At 40.9% G+C, this 23,566-nt stretch overlaps 1 protein-coding gene across 1 annotated transcript; it reads left to right on the forward strand.

Annotated features, from left to right (window-relative positions):
• Positions 1–12,314: 12,314 nt before the first annotated feature.
• LOC139713714 (F-box/WD repeat-containing protein 4-like) lies at positions 12,315–23,566 on the forward strand. Its single transcript, XM_071625419.1, is given in 9 exon segments — positions 12,315–12,457; positions 15,495–15,766; positions 16,056–16,151; positions 16,904–17,098; positions 17,426–17,647; positions 18,644–18,713; positions 20,007–20,137; positions 20,868–21,012; positions 23,432–23,566. Coding segments are annotated over 8 exon segments (1,263 nt in total). The 5' UTR covers positions 12,315–12,457; positions 15,495–15,497.

Here is a 23,566-nt window from a genome sequence, read left to right on the forward strand (position 1 = left end):
ATAAAGTTGTTATTTAATATTATATCGGAATTCAATGATTTCTGTTATGTTTTGTTTTGTTTGTAAAGCGTCTGTATTTGCCATGAAGGTTTGAGATGATTGTGTGAGCTACAGTGTATTGGCTGATGATGTGGGGGGGGGGGGATGTGTTGTCTGTAATGCCCCATTCCTTCATCTACAGCAGTAATTATTACAACCAAAGTATACTACTAATGCAATACTAGAGAGCTTTCCACATGCAACAGAATCTGAGTGAAAAAACATTTCTTTTCAGCTGTTCTGCTAGTTTGCATTGTTCAAAGCATCCCCTTCCCTTAACCTGCCAATGCTACTTATTACATCCAAAGTACAGTTAAGTGCGTATGCATTCAGTGCAAGAATGACAAACTTTTCCAGATGCAGGAGAATTGGAACAAAACATTTATTTTCAATTGTAAATATGCAAAGTTTGAACAAGAACATCATGTACAATTTGTTCAAGGAACACAGCTACAATTAATTAAGATTAAATGTTCAGTAATCAAATATTTGTATTTCATTGACAAATCGGGTTTGAATACTGGTATGCCTTTTTTCATGGAAAGCACAAACACAAAGAATTATTTTGTATACATCAAGAGGAATATAACAAATTAGCAAAACAAAATACAAGGAGAAATGCATGAAAGACAAATTTTAACTTTCTTACTTTCACTGACATGCAGTCAACTTTAACGAAGGTCAACTGTCTGTTTTTTAAGGCAATGCATTGATTTACAATTTGGCGCTATCCAACACCTGCAGCAAGTTGTCGGGACATATCATTTTCTCCAAGTCTAATGGATAATAATATTATGCCCAGTTGAAATTACTCTGCTGCTGATGTATGTAGTGGTACATGGTCGGAAGCCTTTTTTTTTTCTTCTTCTTCTTCTTGTTTACTACGCCTATTACCCACCCCTTTTCCTGACATTAAAAACTTCATTGGCACTTCATACTCTTCTTCTTGTAAAGGAGATAAACTTGTTAATGAAAGAGACATTTACAACATTACAGGTACACGTGTATTATACAATAATTATATTCATTAGGTCACAAGTACGCAAGATGCGTACTTTGAGGGCTCAAAAAGAAAAAAAAAATGATTGGCAGCTGCACTTTTCTTTGCAACCATATAAGCACTCAAAAAGATCAGATACTGGACTAGCTTTGAACTTCATCTAATGAATTCAGTTCCAAGAAAAACGGTACAATGTACAAGTATATACATTTCAACAGAATAAGAAAAGATCTTAAGAAAGACAACAGCATTATTATTACGTGTGATTAACAAGCATTAACAAGTAACACTTCAACATTTTGCCAGAAGGAATGCAAATACTAATCAAAGCTGGCTGTAATCAGCCGCATGGAATCAGCTTGGCAAACATTGGAATGAGAGGTGTCAAACTGGCATAACGACAGCCAACATGGTTGATTTATGTGATCCTATTGGCAGCCTGGAAGCTTTTGTAAAGGGAGGGTTTCCAGATGCCGAGTTACAGGTAGTTTATGTAATCCCACTTCAGAATGTTATCCCGCTTCAGATTTCTCTAGGACGGGTTGGAGTTCACAGGTGTCGTCTTAAACGTCATCTTCATGACTCGATCGAACAGACGCTCGCTGTCGTCGTCCAACGGCGGCACCGTCAAGCTCGCCAGGAGTCGATCCGGCGTGCTGATGTCGCACGTCGTTGTCACTGTCTGCTCGGCGTGAGGTTTGGAAGCTTCTTCTTGTTTTGCGGCCTGATGCTGCGCCTCCTTTTGCGGCTCGTCGACGGCCGGGGAAATGTCGACAGGGGTCACTCCGGGTGCGCCAAAGGTTGGGGCAGGGGTGCTGAGCAGCGCTACATCCTGCGTCTTCTTAGAGCTCGTCGCGCTCTGTGGACGGGAGGTCGCTTCCGGAGCGGATGGGATCGAGGTGAAGTAAAACGGAAAGGAGGTGTTGATCACACTGCCATCCAGCTGCACCATTTGCCCTCCCTGGGGAGGATTTGTGATGGTAGACTGAGTCTTGCTCTTGTCTCCGGAAGTCTGCTGGAACTGAGTCGGCAGGTTGATGGTGTTCAACGCAAGGCTAGGGACCTGCTGAGGCATGATTGCCGTTGATGGTGCGACGGTGACAGGCGTGAGGTACACGTATCTTCCATCCTGTTGCTGAACCTGGTTCACGGTATACAAGATCTGTCCACCCTGTGTTCACAGTAATCAACATAAAAATAGACACTTTGTGATACATACGCAGTTAGAAGGTAACGTTCTCTACACGTAGCGTGTACAGTGTATCTCATACAGTGGCATCTCACGGTGTGAAATTGATGTCAATATCCAGAAAAGATTTGATTTCATTCGGCTGTTTTTCAATAGTCATCCAAAATGTTACCGAATCGGGACGCACTCATGGCAAATTGTGCTTAGGAATCCTGCCTGTTCACATCTGGGTGCACCAAGGAGATCTTAAATGACTGGGCTTTGAATGGGAAACGTGTACAATGTAGGCCATCTTTAGTTTAAGAACAGTCACTGAATCTTGACGGTCAGTGTCGCGTTTTCAGAAACACCAAACCATTGCACTCTACATGATCAAGTACCATTTTCGAACCTGGAAAAATATATTCTGTTCAAGAACAAATTGCCAGGACACACAGTTGTATTGTATGCCGTTTTAAACACTACTCATAATTGGTCACTGGATCTTGAATGCCGAGCCTCATCAACGACCTGAAGACAAGAAGAAATGTCACTCTAACAATAAAATAGAAAGATTATTTGATCAGATAAGTAGATATCTTGGCTGAAATCTTACCGTCTCTACTGGACTTCCCGCGATGCCAATCTGTGGTGTACTCATCGATGGCACAGTGGAAGCGACAGCTGTTCTGTTCTGTCTTTGCCCTTTGACTTGGGAAGAAAATTACATGAAACGTACAATTATGATAGATATTGAAAGGCGTATGAGTTGTATGTGTTGTTGAGTATAAATATGTACAATTGTGTGGTTTTTACATCAGTAACATCATCATGACAGCTCTACATGCATTAGAAGAAAAATGGTGGCTTTCATTTCTACTTTGAAGCATTTTGACGACTTTGTGATTCTTGAGTCTTTGTTATTTATTCCTACACGGTACGTCATTAACCAAATTTTCACCCTCGTATTGAAATCTCAATATGGTTTCGGGTTTTCCCCCCACTCATCAGTGACGTATGTAAGTAACATATTTGTCAAGTATAGAATATGGACGCTTCATGATAACAAAACATACTCCTCCATCAATTGATAAATATGTCTTCTTCGATGCCAAACATTTTCACTGCGTGTTTAAACATTTAAAAGCTCATAAAAACTGTCATGTCATATATATGTATGCTTTCCTAGCGATAGGCCAGGGGTGATACGCTTTGTACATGTATAGAAGCTGGGAGGGCTTTTCTTATCACCTGTTTTGCGTGCTGTTGTTGCTTTCTTACTGACTTTGGCCTTGGTTCGATCATTCTGCCCTGACTTAGCTAGGTCGTGCTGTTTTTCGACAGACTTCGTTCGGCCGCTGGTAACGGACACTGTCTGGACACTCTGGACAGGCATCGTCTGGACACTCTGGACAGGCGTCGTCTGGCTGCTTTGGCTGGGCATTGTTGAGTCACCGAGGGCAGAAACCGTCTTGACACTCTGGTCCGACACCGTCCGGACATCTTGGCTTGGCATCGTCTGGAGTTTTACAGCTGACATAGTTTGGACATTCTGGCCGGACATAGCCGCATTATTGGGGATAGGCAACGCTTGGTCACTCAAGAGGGATACAAATGAGACATTCTGGGCAGGCATCGCCTGGGCAGAAATCGCTGGGGTATTTTGGGCATACAGGACCTGGTTATTCTGGTCAGTTATGGCTTGATTGTTCTGAGTAGAAATTTCTAGGTTTTTCTGGACGGAAATCGACTTGACAATCTGGGTAGGCATTGTTTGGCTAGCGTGCATGAGTGTTGATTGGCCACTGGGATTGGACATCGCTGGGCAACTTGTGGCGGACATCGCAGGGCACAGTATCTGCTCGCCGTCGGGCATCACAAGCAGCATGTGGGTGGCAGGGCCTGGTGGTGACGTTGGTAGTGTTGTCTCTCGCTTGTGACGACGTTTATTGGGTCGCGGCTGGTAAGTCCAATCTGTGGTTTAACAAATGAAAACGAAAGTGGGGGAAAGATGATAAAGAACGTTTAGCAACAAGAGCGCAAGTAAATTGTCATGGCAGAACACGCATGGTGATTTTGCTGAAAATGAGATACAGTGTATATCGAAGCCTTGAAGGATGGCCACGCATATCTTGAATCGCGTATGACAGAAAAATACTGGAATGTGATATAAATAGAATGCTGCCATTAAACCATCTATGTCGAGTAGAGCAATGATAACAGGAATACAAAGAGAACACATTTATATCGGAAGAAAACAAAAGCAGATGTATACGACAAAATAAGCATAGAATAGAGAAATGTTCGATTTACCTGGATAGTCTTTCTTGTGCTGGGCCTTCAGCTTGTTTGCCTCGTCAAAATATTTCTGTTTGACATCATAACTAAGGTCGTTCCACATGTGCCCCAGTTGGATGCTGATCTCTGCATTCGTCTTCCCCGTGTTCTGCCGTGAGAGAATGAGGCGCTGCTCCCGCGACCAGATCATGAAGGCATTCATCGGCCGCTTGATCTTCTCGCCCTCTACTACGGGCGCTTTGTCGTCTAGTGACGAGGTGGTAGGCGTTGGTGGTATCTCGATCACGTCCGTCGCTGCCTGAGATACTGTCACTTGTGTATCCGGCTTCGCCGTAGAGGTTACAGAAGTTAGCAAGGTAGATGAAATACTTGCCGAAGGTTGCGGTAGTACTGTGACAGATGCAACAGAAATTGGAGTAACCTGGCACGCCTTCACTCCGACCGCAGCTTTTGCGGTTGCTGCAGCTTCCTCCGTGGTCACAATTACAGACGCAGATATGGGAGCGACGCAGGCTGACACTTGAATCTTAGGTTTCGGTGTTTCATCCACCGATGGGGATTTTGATTGTGTTGTGACGATCCTGACCTCATTTAGAGCAGCGTCTATCCCTGAAGATGGTGTCACATTCGTGAGGGTATCTCTTCCGAGTAGGGATTCCCTCAGTTTTGCCTTGACATTTCTGTGGAGTAGCTCACGCACCGGCGCACCAGACTCTATACTAGCCCCGTCGGACGAAATCTTGCTGCATGAAGGAGTCTCTTTCGCAGACTCTTTGACCATTTTCGTTGGCCCATTGTTTCGTGCGACGGTAGAAGCATGGCCAATTACCCCGTCGTCCAGTGATACCTTTGCAGAGTCATCTTCAATATTGGACCCAAGCTCGTACGTCACCTCAGAATTCGACTCGCTGTTCTTATCAGCTGCATTACTTAGAACAGATTTGAGCTGTTTTATCTTCTTGGTGTACCTCTTTTGGGGGTTTTGGGTGGGTTCAGTTGCCTTCTGGCGGCCGCCGGAAGTGTCATTTGATCGTAGATACTCTTGGATAATTCGTTCAGGCACAATCACTGCAGGAGATGAGGTGGGCAATACTTCGTTAATGACCAAACGACTAGGGCTGTCTGACGCCTCGGTCATATCCTTCTGTAATGCGTGAGGTGGGGTGGACGCTATGGCAACCCTTTCCGCATCTGCTTTCTTCTTCGGAACATTTTTCTTACCGTCGCTTTTCTTAAGATGTTGACGGCATGGGACCCCTGCAGTTGCCGATCGCAGGCGGCGTTTAGTGGGCAGAACAGATCGTTCGTGTTCTTTTGATCGAGAGCTTTTCGGCAAGCTGTCTCTTGTCTTGAAGACCTTGGCAGGCAATGGAGAAGGTCGTTCCTCTTGTGACCTTTAACAGACGTGATAGACGAGATATCATCAATTCAGGTAATTGTGGTCTGGACTTTTTGTGCGTGATTCCAGGAACATCAGCTACTTTAAAACTGAGAATATGAAATTACTGTATGATTTTACTCTGACACTAACATTTTTGTGAAAATATCAAATTATGAAGAGTTTCTGTTGCATTGCAGACGCATAGGCCTACACATGGCAACATGAAAACAAAAGAGCGCAGTGCAGAAGTGCGTGGATTCAGATCACTTTGGGAGTTTTCAGAGGTGAAAGTATTTGACTAAGTTGAAAGGAAAAGGTAGAAGCGAAAGAATGCAGAGATGCTAGTAAGAATGAAAGAGAGGGACCTGAAATTCATCTAAATGAAGCTACATGTACTTTGAACACGAAAGGCGCCTGAACTTTGATGCTACCAGGGCCTTAAAACTGGCATCCCTGAAGATGACAGACGAAAAGGGTAGGGGAGGATGTAAAAAAAAAGGGTTACACAAGAAAAAGAAGGAAGGGAAGAAAGAAGCAATCAGCGGGCGAATTAACAGAAGAAGTCAGAGGATGACTAACCGGAAATGAAAGTTAGTGTTTTGGCAGTATTTTGTTAAATAAATCATACTTCTCTTCTTTATTGCTCTACATTTTCGACTAGGATCTTAAAAAACGTTGATTGATTGCTACTTAGGCCGAGGCACTTTATAAAAAGTACTGGCTGTTCGATTGATATATGTAGAAACCATCATTTTCATCATTGTGCGGCTATAGCAGATCTTTCCAAAGTTAAGATATCTCTCATTGATACATAATATTTGTTTTTAGGGCGAGGCTCAATCACTCCAATACTTAAACTTGTAATCAAATTTAGGTTTTGAGACTTTTACTATGCAAGTCGCATAGTTCCAAGAGCGTTCAGTTCAGTTCAAATTTATTCAGATTATTCAGATGTTCAGGATACCCATGCAACTTGAAAGAAAATAACCCATCTAGGCGTCGTGTTGCTATTGGATCGACTGATTTATAGACCCTACAACTTTAGTACAAGGGTAAACTATTAGTAAATCATATCGATTAGGGCCTACCGTCCCTTACCTTGCATTTGAAAGCGGATGAAATTAGAGGGCGTCTATATGCACAAGACCCTCGTTCTCGGACCATACGATAATTTGAAAGTCTAACGTTAGAGTTATTATTTGAGTATCATTGACTGCACATTATATGTTCTAACGTTAGAACAATCTCTCCTAAAGACTCTATGTTACAGACATCTAATTGTCAGATAGAGGGCCTACACGTATCTTTACAAATGTTTCTGGGCTTGTTCGTTTTAATGTTTGTTTTGCGTTCAGATCAAAATCCCTTCAAAATATTTTCTTATAAAAAGATTTGATGTAGAAAAATTAGACGTCTTCGATAAACCAAGAAATTTTGCGTGCAAATGCAATTTGGAAATTACTAGACATCTTCCTTTTTATTGTGTAACGTTAGACCTACATAAAACATCTGTACAATTCTATAAACTAGAAATCCTAACAGAATTTTTGTGAAGGACCCAGTAGATTGAGTCCTAGATCTAACGGTTAGCGTAAACGCTCGAGTATTTCTAACGTTAATAACTCAGTTTCAGAGACCCGGTCCTACGAAATCTTGAAAGACCCTTCAGCCCTGTTCTACTAGGCTTATCTTACTAACAGGTTTTAGTATAATGTTAGAATCATTAAGACTCACCTCGACTCTTCATTGCTTCCCTTCACTGTCTTCAGCTTTCGTTTCCGTGGGTTTCTAATGTTAGACCCCTTTCTGGCTGTTGTCAGTGTTGGCAGTGATTTTGTTGTTGCAATTCTACGTCGCAGTGACCGCGAAGCAACGTCTAATTTTGATACGTCCTCGACATTCGTCTGACGTAGTCGTTGTCGTGCCCTCATCCTCTCTCTCTGGCTTCGTGCATTTTCTTCCCGAACCCTTCTGAGGATTTTCGATTTCAGAGACTCGTTCGCCGATCCAATATTCCGGTTAGGCATAGTTTAGTTATGCCATGGACGTCAGTTGAAAGCAAAAGATTACTTGCTAAACTAAAGCGATCGTGCTTTGATAAGAAGATAATCGTAACTATTCTAGTCCATCTTGACCAACATGTCATCGGCTGATGGGTTTGGAAGATGTGCGTTTTATAGCTTTTTCCGTCGCCATCCGCATCTGGATCACCGTAACACAAAGGTCTAACGGTTTAGGAGTGACCTACAACTCGATAAAGTGCTGCTGATAGATTGTGAGCAAAATAATGAAATGCGTTGCGTTGGACGATCGTTTGTCTGCGTTTCCCTACAATGACATTGTATGGCAACAATAGAATACGCGCAAAGGTACCTACGTAAGGATCACAGCAATAATGGGGCAACAAAAGCATGCGCGTAGTTGGTTGTTGACCAACGCGTATAACCTCTGACTGACGCATTTATTGACCTAACCTACATTTCCATCACAATTTGTAAATAAAGGGGTCGGTGTCATGTTGAGTATAGCCTTTAAACAAGGCGACTCGCTCTGCGTGCCCCCGTATAGCGCGTTTACCCCACAAACCTGTTGGCCGGCGAGTGGAGCGAGCCGCCTTTATCCACTCGTTCAAGGATGTGTACTTTTGTCGTTGTTGCTTTATATTCTTTGACAAATTTGCGTACAAATTTGACGCAGAAAATACACACGGCACCAAGGCAAGCCTCGTTACTCATTAATATTAAGTAGAATAAGAATAGTTACTTAATATTAACGAGGCTTGCCTTGGTGCCGTGTGTATTTTCTGCGTCAAATTTGTACGCAAATTTGTCAAAGAATATAAAGCAACAACAACGACAAAAGTACACATCCCTGAACGAGTGGATAAAGGCGGCTCGCTCCACTCGCCGGCCAACAGGTTTGTGGTAAACGCGCTATACGGGGGCACGCAGAGCGAGTCGCCTTGTTTAAAGGCTATGTTGAGTACTGAGTACGTAGGGTCCTAATACTGAAAGTAAGAGGATGTAATTGTCAGGGGAGAGCGGGGAGAGGGATAGAGTGCGGAGAAGTGGGACAAAAATTGTGATTTGATGAATTTTCTCGTATAACTTTTCTGATGTTTTTAGAATGGGGCACTCATGTCTCGGACCCACAGACTAATTACCTAGGCCACGTGATGGGTTGTTACCTCATATTTTTATAAGGCCTATTACATGTGTCGGAGGCAACCTAATCGATTAAAAAGGGCTTCTGAACGGGGAGAAGTGGGACTTTGGTTGGGTGAAGTGGGATATTAGTAACTATATATAGGCTAGACACAATACAAGCATATCATATGATAATTTTTGTGTGTGTGTGTGTGTGTGCACGTGTGTGTGTGTGTTTGAATATTCACACATGAAGAGTTTCATCACTAAACGTGATACAGGCTTATCTTTTGATGGTCCATCAGAGAAAGTTGCATTAAAAGCATCCAAAACTTAAAGAAAATAATTAGAAATTCTTTGATAAAAGTATATTTATCATAACTTTAAGTACAGGGAGAAGTGGGACAGTGATGCTGTCCAAGTTAACCCCAGTGCCCCCCCCCCCCCCAAAAAAAAACAATCAAAACGCTATGACATCACAATTTAGCTAATTTTTGCAGAATCTTTTTAATGCAAATTATTGGAACTCATTGCCTACAATAGCATGCTAGGTGCCTGCTAAAGCAGTATATGATGAATTCAGAAAGCATTTCACAATGAATGCACAAACCTATACAAAAAGTGTCCAACAAAAACAAGATCAAAATCAAACTTTCTCGCAGAGTTGTTGAAGAGCAGTTACCGTGTGCTTGTAGGCCTATTGTGATGCTAAATGCCTAATAGGCGATAACATAAGACTTGAAATCCGACTAGTTTAAAACTTTTTGTCCTACTTCTCCCGTGTCCCAGTTCACCCCACTCTCCCCTACATTACAGACTTATGAAGTACTCACTATAACAACATCAAGCGATATGTGTGTGTGTAAAGATTTGATTTATTTTGTGTTTCATATGCAATAACTTGTTTTCACTTTAGTTCTCAAAATAACAAAGGTTGTCGTTTCTGCTCAACTATGCTCTGAAATCCTTGGAACTAAAGGAAAACTTTCATTTCCCCACTCAAAGATTGCATTTCTTGTCTAAGTCTGCCCCGAAACAATGTAGGAGCCTACAGTCCTGAATTTTTAAAACCGAACAAAACGTGTCCACTGAGTCAACGACAGCTGGCCAGTGTGGTGGTTTGTCGAGTAATTAACATCACCTTTAATTCGGAGGTTTTACCAAAGAGTCTGGCTTTCAGTCGTGTCTTTGATTGTCTTCCCAATTTATTTTTATACATACATTTGATGTGACAACGTGATAGAGCTCTGAATGGTCCATTTGATTCATACAGGCCTACATCTGATCGGTTAGTGATAAAGTTAAGAATAAAGATTACGGTTAGGGTAAGATAAGGTTAGAATTTTGGTTAGGGTTAGAATTAGGTTCAGGATTAGGGTTAGGGTCAGGGAATTGTCCAGGGGGTAATTGCCGTAGAACCGCCTACAGTTGTGAGGATCATGACGATCCTATAACCTGAATGACTGTCGTGTGCTTCTTTATTAAAGGAGAAATCATCCCAAACAGAAATGTGAATGCATAGATAGCACGTCGGGGAAGTTTAAGGAAAAACAATCGAACGACCGGTTCATTCTTTAAATATTTTTGTTAAATCCCATGCTATATGCATACTCGTCAATTTGTTACAATGTCAAAGGTAAGTTTTCCCCAGCTCCTGATAATGCATGATGCCCTTTCACTGTGTTTGAAAAAAAAAGTCCAAAAGAGTGAGAATAATGTAAAATACGGGACCTACCAATACGCTGACATCGAAACGGCAATTACTGTATAAAGGATAAGTCGTTTGAGTCACTGTGAACGCTAGTTTAAAGTTGCAAGCGGGGGGGGGGGGTAGCTGCAGCCCCCCCCCCCCCACATACACACACACACACACACACACACACACACACACACACACACACACACACACGCACACACACTTTCTTGGGGGAGGGGGAGGCTCCTGGAAAAAAAATCGGAAAAAAAGGGGACAAATCACAACACTCATGAATTTCCAAAGGATCCGTCCTTAGATTTTTCATGTCTAAGGGGGGGGGGGGGGGGATGGAAGGGATGTCTTATTTCATCTTGACAGGCAACCCCCCATCAATGTAAAACATTCCACGACCCCTGAATCATACAAGAATCAAACACTTTTCAGACCTTTCGTCATGAAAAAGTCAAGACGAACTTCCTCTGATAAGGTTCAGAAACTGAGTATTTGTGTTGTAAGAATTCATTTTTAAAGGAGTTTATGCTTGTATGGGAGTCTGTCATAAGACCTTTAGGACCTTGAGTTACAAAACATAAATAAACAAACAAAAAATGTAAGACCTAGCTACTTGCAATAGGCAAGTCTAGCCATGTCACAAATCTGGTACTGATGTTTTTGTTAATTGGTTCGATTTCTTTGTCATATTTTGCTTGGGATAGCACCATGGTTGGTCTTTATTAGGCCTATATGCCTATGTACTACTGTTATTGTTGCTCTATAGGCTTACATCACTTCACCCCTCAACTCTTATACTTTTACACAATCATATAAATTCTAAATGAATGTTGTTTTTTTTTATCAGATATTGGTTTCATGCAGTAATCTTATTTAGCAGTGGCTGTGAAACGATAGGCTATATTATATAGGCCTATACAGAGAGGGGGAGAGAGGAAGTGTACATGTGTGTGTCATGGTTTTGCTGTTGTTTTTTACTTTTTTAGTTTTTTAGGTTTTTTTTTGGTCTGTTTTTTTTTTTTCTTCTTCTTTTTTCAGTTTCAGTTCGTTGTAGGTCCATGTTTTGGGTAATACATTTGTACATTATATCGTGATTTCATTTCTCCCGTATCGCATCCCGGAAGCGTTTTTTTTTAAGACGGCACAGATTGGGGCATGGCGCGTGTTAAACCTATGGGAAAAACGTTGGGTTAGGGTTTTTGGTTATGGTTAGGGTTAGGGTTAGGGTTAGGGTTGGGGTTAGGGTTAGGGTTAGGGTTTGATGGTTAGGGTTAGGATTAGGATTAGGGTCAGGTTTAGGGATAGGGTCCCCGATAGATTTTTAGTTTCCCCAATCTGTGCCGTCTAAAAAAAACACGCATCCCGGAAGGAGCGTCGTTTATTGCGCAATCCAACTTCCAGCGGTGATTGCCAAAAACCGTACCGCATCACACACGCGATATGAGAGCTCTGCAGGAAAGTGACGTCAATTACCGTACGCTAACATACAGAGCAGCTAGCAGCGAGTGCAAGTGTTCGGTGAACGTAGGTTAATCATTAATTTCTCTGTGGGAAGTAATTTCAGAGCTCTCTTCATATATACTGCGGAACAACTTCAAATTTGGTGAAGCGACCAAGCATTCAAGATTCCAGATCGTGAACGGAAGTAAAAATGGCTATAGACCTGTAGTTACCATCTGTATCTTGTGCTGGTGACAGAAGAAATGGTCACACTCGGGTAAATATACACACATGGGACTAAGTAAACCGTCTAACTAAAACTTTAATGCACGTAGTCTAGATCTATCCATTGGATTCCATGGCACTAGCGTTCTAGTATTTTTAGTTTACTTCTGATATACGTTGTATCTGCTGTCAAGTCGCATGCGTAGTTAGACAGCTTCCAAATGTCAACTTACCAATATAGATTAAAGGGTGTGTACAGTTCTGGTCGAGGTGTAGATTTAGCTTTCAACATTTTGCGAGATATTCAGAAACCACTCTATAGCAGTCTATGACTTAGATGTAAGGGGGAATGCAGTTCTAAGGGGTATCAAAAGTTTATTCGATGAAAATCGGTTTTGAAATGGCTGAGATATCCAAAAACAAGGTGAAACAAAGAGATCCTAATAAAGTTGCGGCATGTCGCCTTTTATTATTAGCACTTTTTTGGATATCTCAGCCATTGGAAAACCAATTTTCATCAAATAAATGTTGAATCCTTAAAATTACAAGCTCTTTCATATTTTATACGAGGCTTTTCATTATCTCACTTAGGAATGTTCAAAACATGAATTCCTACCTCAACCAGTACTGTACAGTCCCTTTAAACTATGATGGAACTCTTTACCACCAACTAATAGCACCTCTCTACATAGGAGAGTAGATCGTATCACCTTAAATCACCGGACGCTTTTTTTTTCCGTGGCTTTCAATTTCGTACTCAGAGGATGAAATTTCGGCTAAAAATAACACCACTTATTCACAGACTCCTGGAAATTACAAATTCAGCCAACTTATGTCAATTGTTCACTCCAGTTTTTATAAAATATGCTTCAAACATACCCCTCTAAAAAAAGTTGTCTTTTTGCGCGATGCAAAATCGCATTGTATTACCGGACACTATTTTCGCAATGAAATAATCGACGTCTTTCGCACCTAGTCCTTGCACTAGAAATCACAATTCATCCCACAAATCATCGTACACATTCTCAACGATGACAAAGAAAAAATTGGCAAATGAGGCTCAAATTTCGTATTTTACAGTAAAATGTCTGTCTTGAACATTTCGAACAGTTCACGCAATAAAACCTCGTGAGAAATCGACAACTTCTATTTTACCTGGTACGTGCTTTGTCTATGGGAGCTGCATGCGCGGGTGACAAGTTGCGGGCCCCTTCCTCAGTGCACTATTCCGCATCGTTTGCGTTTGAGGATGATAGCTACAAATTTCCGATATCGATCAGTGAACTTTTGGTTCTATCAGAATCTTCATCAGCATTCTTCCTGTATGTGAGTGGGATTTCATAGAATTTCAGTTACGAAATGTGATTCAAACATGCATGAATATTAACTATGACGAGGTGCGGGTCACTTAACTGTAAATTTGAGGTAAAATGTGAATTTCTTCATGTTTTTACATTTTTATGTCGCGTTTTTTGCGATTTCCGTCCACACAAAGTTCTGTGAGGCTAATCTATGAAGTCTCGCCCGTACAGAATGTCATTAGTACGCAAAATGTGCATGTCCGGTAATATCATGGTGTCCGGTAATACCATACCTGCATATACATGTAGTGATGTACAACTTCTACAAGATCTTCAAACAGGGAGTGCAACAAATTAGGCTTTGTTAAGCTTAAGCCTCTTCTGTCTTTTTTAGCAACACATAGAATCTGTAGTGATCTTTTTACCCGCACTTTTCATCCAGGCACTTGATAAGTACAGGTAAGATAGTATGCTAAGGGCAGTTTGTACTTACTTGGAAGAAGAAGAAGAAGAATCTTGAGGCAGTAGCACTAGCAGGTGCACGTCATGCACAGGTGCCAGGACTCGATGGAAGGAGAAGTAGCATCCATGGATACCTTTTATTATGGTTTTTACACATGGCCTGCCTCTCGTCAATAGTGTCTTTACCCTACATAGATGATATCGGGTAGTCTTTTTCTCTTAAAGAAAGCTATGAAGAACAATGTATAATGATAATAATGATAATAATAATAATAGTGATAATAATGATATTAAATGGATGATTTGATGTCGGAAAGAGTAGGATAACTGGGAGTTTGGTCACCACTCCACTACCGTTCATTTACTGGAAGATAAACACTTTTTCATTAATTTACATGCAGTTTACATGGTGACGTCTTTTCCTTGAGCTCAATAGACCGTACATAGAAGAGAGACATATTTTGCAATTTTTATTGTGCTGATAATTGCATATGTGGAATACAGTTGGCTTTGATGCAACTTTGTACTCCATTAGATAAGCTGCACCCAGGTTTGACCTCCTGTGCTAAACTTTGACTGCACGTGGAAGCATAGGTTTACATCAAAGATGTCATGTAGCAGGAGATCAAATTTTGGAAGCTGTTATGGTTGAATTATGAGCACCTTGCTTTATGTCACAACAAACAGTAAATTTAATCAACCCTGGGTCTTAAAGGGGCATAGTCCCGGTAGTGTAGAGGGCGCTGTTGATGATACTGCCGATCACTGTTAGCATTGATACGAAGATTACCGAAGTTGAGCTGTCATCAAGAGTAAAGTGCATACATTGTAGGTGTTGCTAAGTAACGTTGCCTTTTCTGCGCATCGCGCAGTCTGTAATAATGCCAGGGTGCGTGCATATGTGCTTGTTATTATGACATCACAAAAGAAGTTTGCTAAAGCTGTCATCCCCCTCAGCCGAATCATGAGCCGAACTGTGATCGGACCACTGACTACAGTGGATTGGACTTCTTCGGACTCGGGGGAAGTGGGCCAAAGCGTAAGCCCTAAGGAGGAGTCGATAGCGTAGGTCTCTATAGGAAACTTGTGCCGTGCGCCCGCATACGCATTTGACTAAAACACCGGGACCATGCACCTTTAAGTATGCAAGTGTAGGATGATATGTGAGATAATCATTTTCTTCATATGATAGCCTCCCATTAATTTACAGGGCCTACATTGTTCCTAGTTTTATAGGCAGTTTCATCAAAGGCAGTAATATGCAACAGACTGATGGGTTCTCTAAATGTAGCTCTATATGCAATGTTATATCCACTTTATCAACAGAGAATGACAAGCGAACAAAGTGTGAACCTCGCTGTGTCAACCATGAATGGAGAGGTGGACAATGCACCTGAAGAAGAACCCCACATCCTGAAACTGCCCACTGAGGTAGTCATCTGTGTGCTAGATCTCCTGCCAGTGGCGGACTTGGCTGAGGTCTCGGGCACCTGCAAACAGCTCTGGGAGATCTGCTGCGACCTAGCCATCTGGAGAAAGAAGGGTCTGGAGTACATCAACTTTGACTCACACACTTCTGGCGACGTAACTGATGAAATGTAAGTTGGTAAATGATGATTGGTAACCCCACGCTTGCAGTAAATTCATCCTATCTGTCATTCCCCTGCTTGTTTCAATGCAGCTTGACTGTTGTATAGGTCAAACTTGTCAATAAGGTCTATTCTCAAATAACCAGTTTGATAGATCCAGCTACTGAGTGCTGGTTGCTACAATATTCGCTGATATTATTGCTACTGTTGCATCAAGATTTTCTTGCAACAGGTACTTCCTTGAAGTGATTAACCCCTTCTTACTTAACATATTCATGATGTGTCAATTCTTCTGCAGAACATCAAGCCTTTCACTAAGAGACAGGTGCCGGATAGCACACCACTGGCATCATGGTAAATGCAGTGAACATGTGTCACTCAGATTCAAGACCAAGTGAGTATGATATCTGATAAAGCAAGTCCTCTGATAAAGAGATATGAGTTGGGGTTATATGGGGCTGGCTTTACTTCAAGTTAACTTTGATATAAAGTTGATGATAGTGAATGTCTGAAAATCATCAAACATTAGGGACTGTGAAAAAATGCTCTGATAGTTAGCTAATTGTGAGTTATCATTGATATTCCTAATCATTGAGATTTTTCTTTTGAGTAAGCCATGAATAGCTCAACAAGAACACCAGCCATGGTGTGTCGTTGTTACCAACACTGCCGGCGAAACATTTTCAAAAGTGGGGGGGGGGGGGGGGGGGGGCACTTCCGGGTTTCATGAGCTAACAAGAAAAAAAGGGGGGGAAAAAAGGCCTTCAGCACAACTTCTAGTGCCACTTCCGGGTTTCTTCAGCTGACAAGCAAAAAAAAAAAGGTCTTCAGCACAAAAACATAACATTACTGCGCTCACCTTCAAGGTTTATCTATTTCTTTATAGTGCCACTTACGCACTTCCGGGGTAAAAAAAGTGGGGGGCCTAAAGTGGTGACACCTTATGTATTCCTTTGTATAGTGCAAAAAAAAGTGCCTCGTTTTCACAAACATAGGTCTGCAATTCGTTTAAAGTGAATAGATAACTCTGCAGTACTGGTGCATAATCGTTTACCTATGTAACAGAAACAAGTCACACGTAGTTTGCACACCTACTAATGTTTATTGTGCCCCTGTTTCCACACCATTTTTGCCATGCCTCTTCAGATTGTTACCATGGCTGCAGCTAACAGAGGACCACCTGTACATCAGCGTGATGAGTGACATCACCAAGCATCGTTTGAAGGAAAACAAGAGACTGGCCATCCACCACAATGCCAAGAATATGGTCAAGTTCACTGGACATTCCCAGGATGTCAATCGCTTTCTGGTCAAACACAATGATGTCATCAGTTGTAGCAGGTCAGGAATTAGTATACAAGAGTTTGTATGTGTTTATGTGTGCTTGATATTTTGTTGTAGATAATATATTTGCATAGATACAGTGTAGATAGATGTTTAGATTATGTAGATCAGTTTATACATTTTATAATACACAACAAATTGCCAGTGACAGCACATTAGATTTTAAAAACTTGCAGTGGAATGAATTGTGAAATTCCTGGCTTGTTTTAAATATTTCACAGTTTCGGCCCTGAGGGTCATCAGCACACCATATTAACCCATACAAACATTGGTTTTCAACATCATCAAATTACTAAAAAGAGTGATATCTTCTCTCCAAAATAGGGATGGTCAGGTGCTGGTTTGGGACAAGTCGAGTGGCGCAAGGTTGGTGACCACACCCAGCACCCGATCCGCCGTGATGAGTGTGGATGCCACCAGGACGCTCCTGATTGGGGGCACCAACAACATTGGTGTGCGCATGTGGAGTCGGTCCGACGGAAGGCTCGTACATCACATTCGAATGGAGGACCGGGTGTGGTCTGTTCAACTAGATCCCTGTGACAGGTTGGGAGGTGTTTCAAGTTTCTTTCTTTATGGACTTCAAATGTATCTTTACATTCTCAAAATATGAGAATTTCTTTTTCTTTTAAAATACATTTATTTATATTTCAAATGACAATAATAACATCAAGAATTTCATGCACATGCATTACCAGAGAAAGCATCGAACAAAATTAAATATATCATTTGGAAGATTGAACGAAGGTTTGCCAAAACATAATTTGTTTACCTCAAGCCTTTTCGTGGTGTAGATACAAACATACTTCATTCCACTTTCTCCATGGCCAACCCTTTTATATTTGAGTAATAAGATGAATTTATGAAGCCACCAAAATATTTCTTATTTCAAAAAGTGGTAAAATTATTACATTCCATCAACCTGTATGTACACGATTAAAGATGGCCGTGAAAAAAAGTTTGACAGCGTAAATATTTAGCAGATCATCATGAGGCATCCCACTGGAGCCTGTTCAAAAATGAAAAATTTTAGTCACAAAGTGAGGATGTAATTTCAAAGCAAGACTATATACGTTTATCAAACAAAACGTCCAATAGTATCTACTCATCTCATCGTGTGTGAAATAACTTTTGTGTATGAAAGTATGCAATAGATGTCTTTTAAAGCAAAGTAAATCTGGAAGACATTTTTCCCCCCAAGAAGACTGTTAGATGATTTGAGAAACTTTATGTTTTATTCATGACTGGTCATAAGCAGAATACATGTTAGGAAAAGTAAGTGTCTGGTCACATGATCTGCTTTATCATTTTATAAATTCCAGTTTTCAGTGAGAACCACCTGAACTGAAGTTTACCAAATGGTAGCCCTCTTCATTCCACAATCTTGAAATGCCAGTGATATTTTCCACAGATGGGATGCCAGTGAAAATTACAGGGTTACGATGATAAGGATAGAGAGCTGAAGCAAATTTTCCACAATTTGTCAGTCAATTTTGATTGAAGCTCACATTTTCTTCCTTTTTTTTTTTCCTTGCTTGCCAGGTTACTTGCTGTCGGCTCATCAGGCAACAGTGATCTCAATTCCCTAAAGCTGTGGGACCTTGACTCGTAAGTAGATTATTCACCATATCTTGTGCACATTTTTCTTGAACATCATAGACACTGCTGGAGAATACACTATAGTTAGCAACCTAGGTCAGTCAACCCTCTCCATTTGTGAGTGTATTCTGTTGCCTTGACAACAGTCACTGCCAGGTGCCAACTTAAATGCATCTAGATTGAGTTTCAGTTGATAACGTACAGGTGGCAGTTAGTTTTCTTGTTGAAGATCAGTGGTGACAATGCCTGCCATGACAGCCAATTTAAACTCCTAAAGACAGTAAATGCAAACAGGCTGCCAGTGGTAATGAAAGATTTAAACTTGTACGGGTAATTGAAGGAGAAGAAACACTTGTTGATACATACGCCACATTTTAGATGTGACATTTTTTTTTGTGACAAGAAGTTCTACAAAGAAAAACTGTAGGCTCATTTTCAACTTTTTCTCTCTCTTCACTTTGTGATTGAATACATCATCAGAAAATCACATCTTTTTCACTTTTCTCTCATATCTCTGTGATTTTCCATCCTTTTCCTTCCCCCATCCTCCCTTCTTTCTATTTCATTTTTCTCCTCCCACTGACTTCCAAACTCTTTACATGATTTTCACCCTATTCTTCAGTACAGCTGTCCCTTTCTCCTATTCCCGTCTCCATAGTGCAACCTCAACTTCCAGCTCACCTCTACCCTTTGACTGTCACTATTTGCCATCCTTACACTCTCCCTATGTCCCTTCCCTCCTCCACTCTCCTCTCTCTAGGTTCTTCTGTGACTAATCAACAGTCCTTTTATTGACTACATACACATGGTGTTACCACAAACCTCTCTCCCTCAAAAGTCTAGACCTAAAACAGCAACAAATTCAGTGCTTATGTACGTCGACGTAGGGCAGTTTGTCAATCAGTTGCCCCTCGACGGAAGAATTTCATGAATTTCATGAATTTGAACAATTTAAGAGACTGTATCAAGTCAAACTCTCATTACAGTCTAGCATTCAATCATTCCAAACTTGTATAGTAAATGGCAAAATGTTTTATTCATTTTTAAGAATATGAATCCAGCAGCACAAATGTTTTCATATGCAGGCTGTGTACATGTGTGTGTTTTTTTCACATGATGTAAATACAGTAAGTACGATCCGTTTTGTTGTCATTTTCAAGGCAGTATGATATTTGTCACATTTATACATTTGTGATAACTCTGTGCATGGTGACTAGATTAAGTGATATATTTAGAAAGGTATTCAGTCTGTTGTAGCAAATGAAAAAAACATTGCATTTCTGTGTTTTCTTATGAAAGGCACAAGCTCTCTCTGGTTCTTGGTGAGAACAAACGGAAAGGTGCCGGGATCCTGGACTTACAGTTTGAGTCTCCCCAGAGCCTCCTGTCTGCTGGGTATGACACGTACATCAGACAGTGGGATATTCGTACACCAAGGTCAGTTAAAATCTTTAATAGCCATGTACCGTGTTCTCCATCTATGGATCTTGTTCATGCCTATACCACTTGCACTGTAGTTTACTGTCCAGTTCTGACAATGGAGGAACTGCCTCACTTTCTCAGCACGCAACAGAAAATATTATCAGCCAATTATAGCATCCTGGAAAAAGAGTCTCAACCATCACTTTACATACTGTAAATTAAGAAATTTACACGGCAAGAAATTTCCGCAGATTTGAGTGTTTTATAAGGTAGAGTAAAAATCTTTTACATTCAAGACATATGTTTGTCATTTATAATGGTTTGTTTTGGTTGTATGATATTTGTTACCCTCTTGATTGCTAAATTTACAACTTATTTTTAGATTAGCAACATATTTTAGAAGATTAAATTTCCTGTTTCTCAAATTGGCCAGATTTTTTTCTTTTTTTTAGATATCTGTATGAATTTCGTGTAGATTACATGACTGTACACCAGTTCAATGTAATCTTTCTTGTGGCCTGGATGTGGTGAACTTTACTCTTTCACAATTGTTAAAGTTTCATGTCATTTCATGTCACATAAATTTTGCAGGAAAATTTAGAGTTGCCATTTTGATGGTGGCCAGATCATTATTTTTTTGAAGCAAATTTCTCCCCAGACTTAAATGTATTAATGGCTGATAGTAGGTCCAACTGAGCAGTAAAGTGACCACTTCCATGTCCCGCTCATGCTGTCCTGTATTCAGAGTGCCCACCCTGGAGTTTGAGGAGCCAAGTGATAATGTGGTGTACTGCCTTTCGTCAGACAACAACAATTTCATAGCAGCTGGCTCATGCCGACACGGAGTTGTGCGATTCTGGGACAAGCGGAGAAGTGACACGTGTCTCCAGGTATGATTACATGAATGCAGTAGCAAACTACAAAGTAGATGGAATGCTTTTTTCTTTTCTTTTTTTGAATAAAAGTTCATGTGTAAGAGTGGCCTAAGCCACAAACTGTAATGGTGCAACTGCAATGGAGAAAAAATGCATGCAATGTTTTTTGGGTGATCATCTTGTTTCTTTATGGAATAGTCTATCTCTAACTCTGTATAATTGTCTTGTGAGGCCAGTTATATTAAAATTAAGTGTGTCACTTGGCTCCACATGGAATTGATATGTTGCAACCCTTTGCAAACTGCTTACAAAATTACTGCCTGTAAAATAAGATATCTTGACTGGTATATAAGTCAAAAGTTTAATGTCCTGACTATCTCATGTCCAAATGTGAATGACTTACAATGTTTTGAAGTTTGAAACTTTTTGGATCACATAAAGGATAGTACTGCAGTGTTAGACCAGTTTGGTGTAAAAGTCCAGTCTCCTACATGCTTTGTAGCATTTCAGCTTCAAAGCCAATATTTTCTCAGGTCTGTGTTTACCCCGATTGTCGATTCTCACTGTTTTCTTTATTTCGTGGTATGTTTAGGGGAATAGTGTGGGACAAATTGCATGGACAACTTTTGAAAATTGAACAATACCTGAATCAGGTAGTTAATTTTCAAAGACTTTATCAGATGTTTTGGATTACAGGTGTTCCATGAATTGTTATTTTGGGTTTTTTCGCCCCCTGCATGATAGGAGCACAAGTGTTCAGAGTGTTGTTTAACAATAAGTTTGACCATACCCACTCTCACTCTATGTATTGACCCGTTGACGACGGGCTGATTTTGCTACAACACACATTTCCCATAGATACTTGCCCGAGTCTACTCGGGACTCGTCCTCAATGCGTTAAATAGGATTCAAGTAAGGCACGGGAGACCTGTCCATAGTCGTTTGAACCCAGTAATTATCCTTTCCATTATGAAGAAGTTCAAGGGATTACTAGGTTTGATAATTCAAAGGGCAAAGAAGGATGTGTACTGGAGACAAGTGAACATTTGTTTGTTTGTTTGTTTTTGAAGAGTTTTTGTGGCAATTTGGTGTGCACATGTAATGCAGCAAATGATATTTATACCCCCGCCAAACGAAGTTTGAAGGGGGTATATAGGAATCAGCGGACGGTCGGTCGGGCAGTCGGTCGGGCGGTCGGTCGGGCGGTCGGGCGGTCGGGCGGTCGGGCGGTCGGTCCGTTGCAAATCTTGCGTCGCGAACTACTTCCTCAGTTTTCAACCGATTCCCATAAAACTTGGCACAGATGTGTGCCTTGGGTTGTAGATGTGCAAGACGTATTTTTTGACAGTACCCAAAAGTACGTTGCCATGGTAACGGCATATTATGGGCAAAAATGGGTACAAATCTTGCGTCGCGAACTCCTCCCACAGTTTTTGATCAATTTTTATGAAATTAGGTACAGATGTTCTTCTGAATATGTTAATGTGCAAGACTCATATTTCCGCAGTGGCAAAAAGTGAGTTGCCATGGTAACGGCATGTTATTGGTAAAATATAGGGCAAAATGCTTCATGGCAAAACTGCTTCATCAGTGTTCTTCCAATTCTCATGGAATTCATATTGAATGTTTGTCTTAGGATATAGGTCAGCATGACACATTTCTTGACAGTGACAAAAAGTATGTTGCCATGGTAACAGCTCACATATTATGAGCCAAAATGATGGAAAATTTTGTGTTGCAAACTACTTCCTCAGTTTTTGCCCAATTTCCATGAAACTTGGTATAGATGTGTGCCTTTGGTTGTAGATGTGCAAGATGCATTTTTTGACAGTACCCGAAAGTACGTTGCCATGGTAACGGCATATTAATGGCAGAAGATCAAGGAAAGATCTTGCGGATTTAACTACTTCCTCAGTTTTTTGACCAAAGCTTATGAAATGTGGCACACACCTTGATCTTGGTGGGAAGATGTGGAAGACATATTTTTCGGACGTGTCGGAAGCTGTGTTGCCATGGTAACGGCATATAAATGGCAGAAGATCAAGGAAAGATCTTGCGGATTGAACTACTTCCTCAGTTTTTGACAAAAGCTTATGAAATGTGGCACACACAATAGTCTTGGTGGGAAGATGTGCAAGACATATTTTTCGGACGTGTCGGAAGCTGCGTTGCCATGGTAACGGCATTTAAATGGCAGAAGATCAAGGAAAGATCATTCCTTGGGTAAGACTGTCGTCACGGGGCGGGGGTATTAATCACCTTAAGTGATATTTCTAGTTGAGTATGCCATTGCAGTATTGATTTCAAGGTTACAGTTTCATCATGTCATTTTATGTCAGTTCCAGATATTTCCTCATTCTGAGGTTTCAACAATTTTGAAGACATTCTGTCATGGTTTTTGCTTTTGTTTTGTTTTTGTTTTTTTCTCATATAGACCATCTACGTGGGGGCCAGATCAAAGTCACCAGTGTACAGCATCCAGCATAATTACCACTGCCTGTATGTTGCACTTGCAAATGGAATTTACATCCTGGACTTCAATCAGTACATGGCTAGCATCTCCAGATAA

This window comes from Diadema antillarum, unplaced genomic scaffold (genome assembly GCF_040938485.1).
Source record: "Diadema antillarum isolate AM-2024a unplaced genomic scaffold, OU_Dant_1.0 seq00002037_RagTag, whole genome shotgun sequence".
Taxonomy (NCBI): domain Eukaryota; kingdom Metazoa; phylum Echinodermata; class Echinoidea; order Diadematoida; family Diadematidae; genus Diadema; species Diadema antillarum.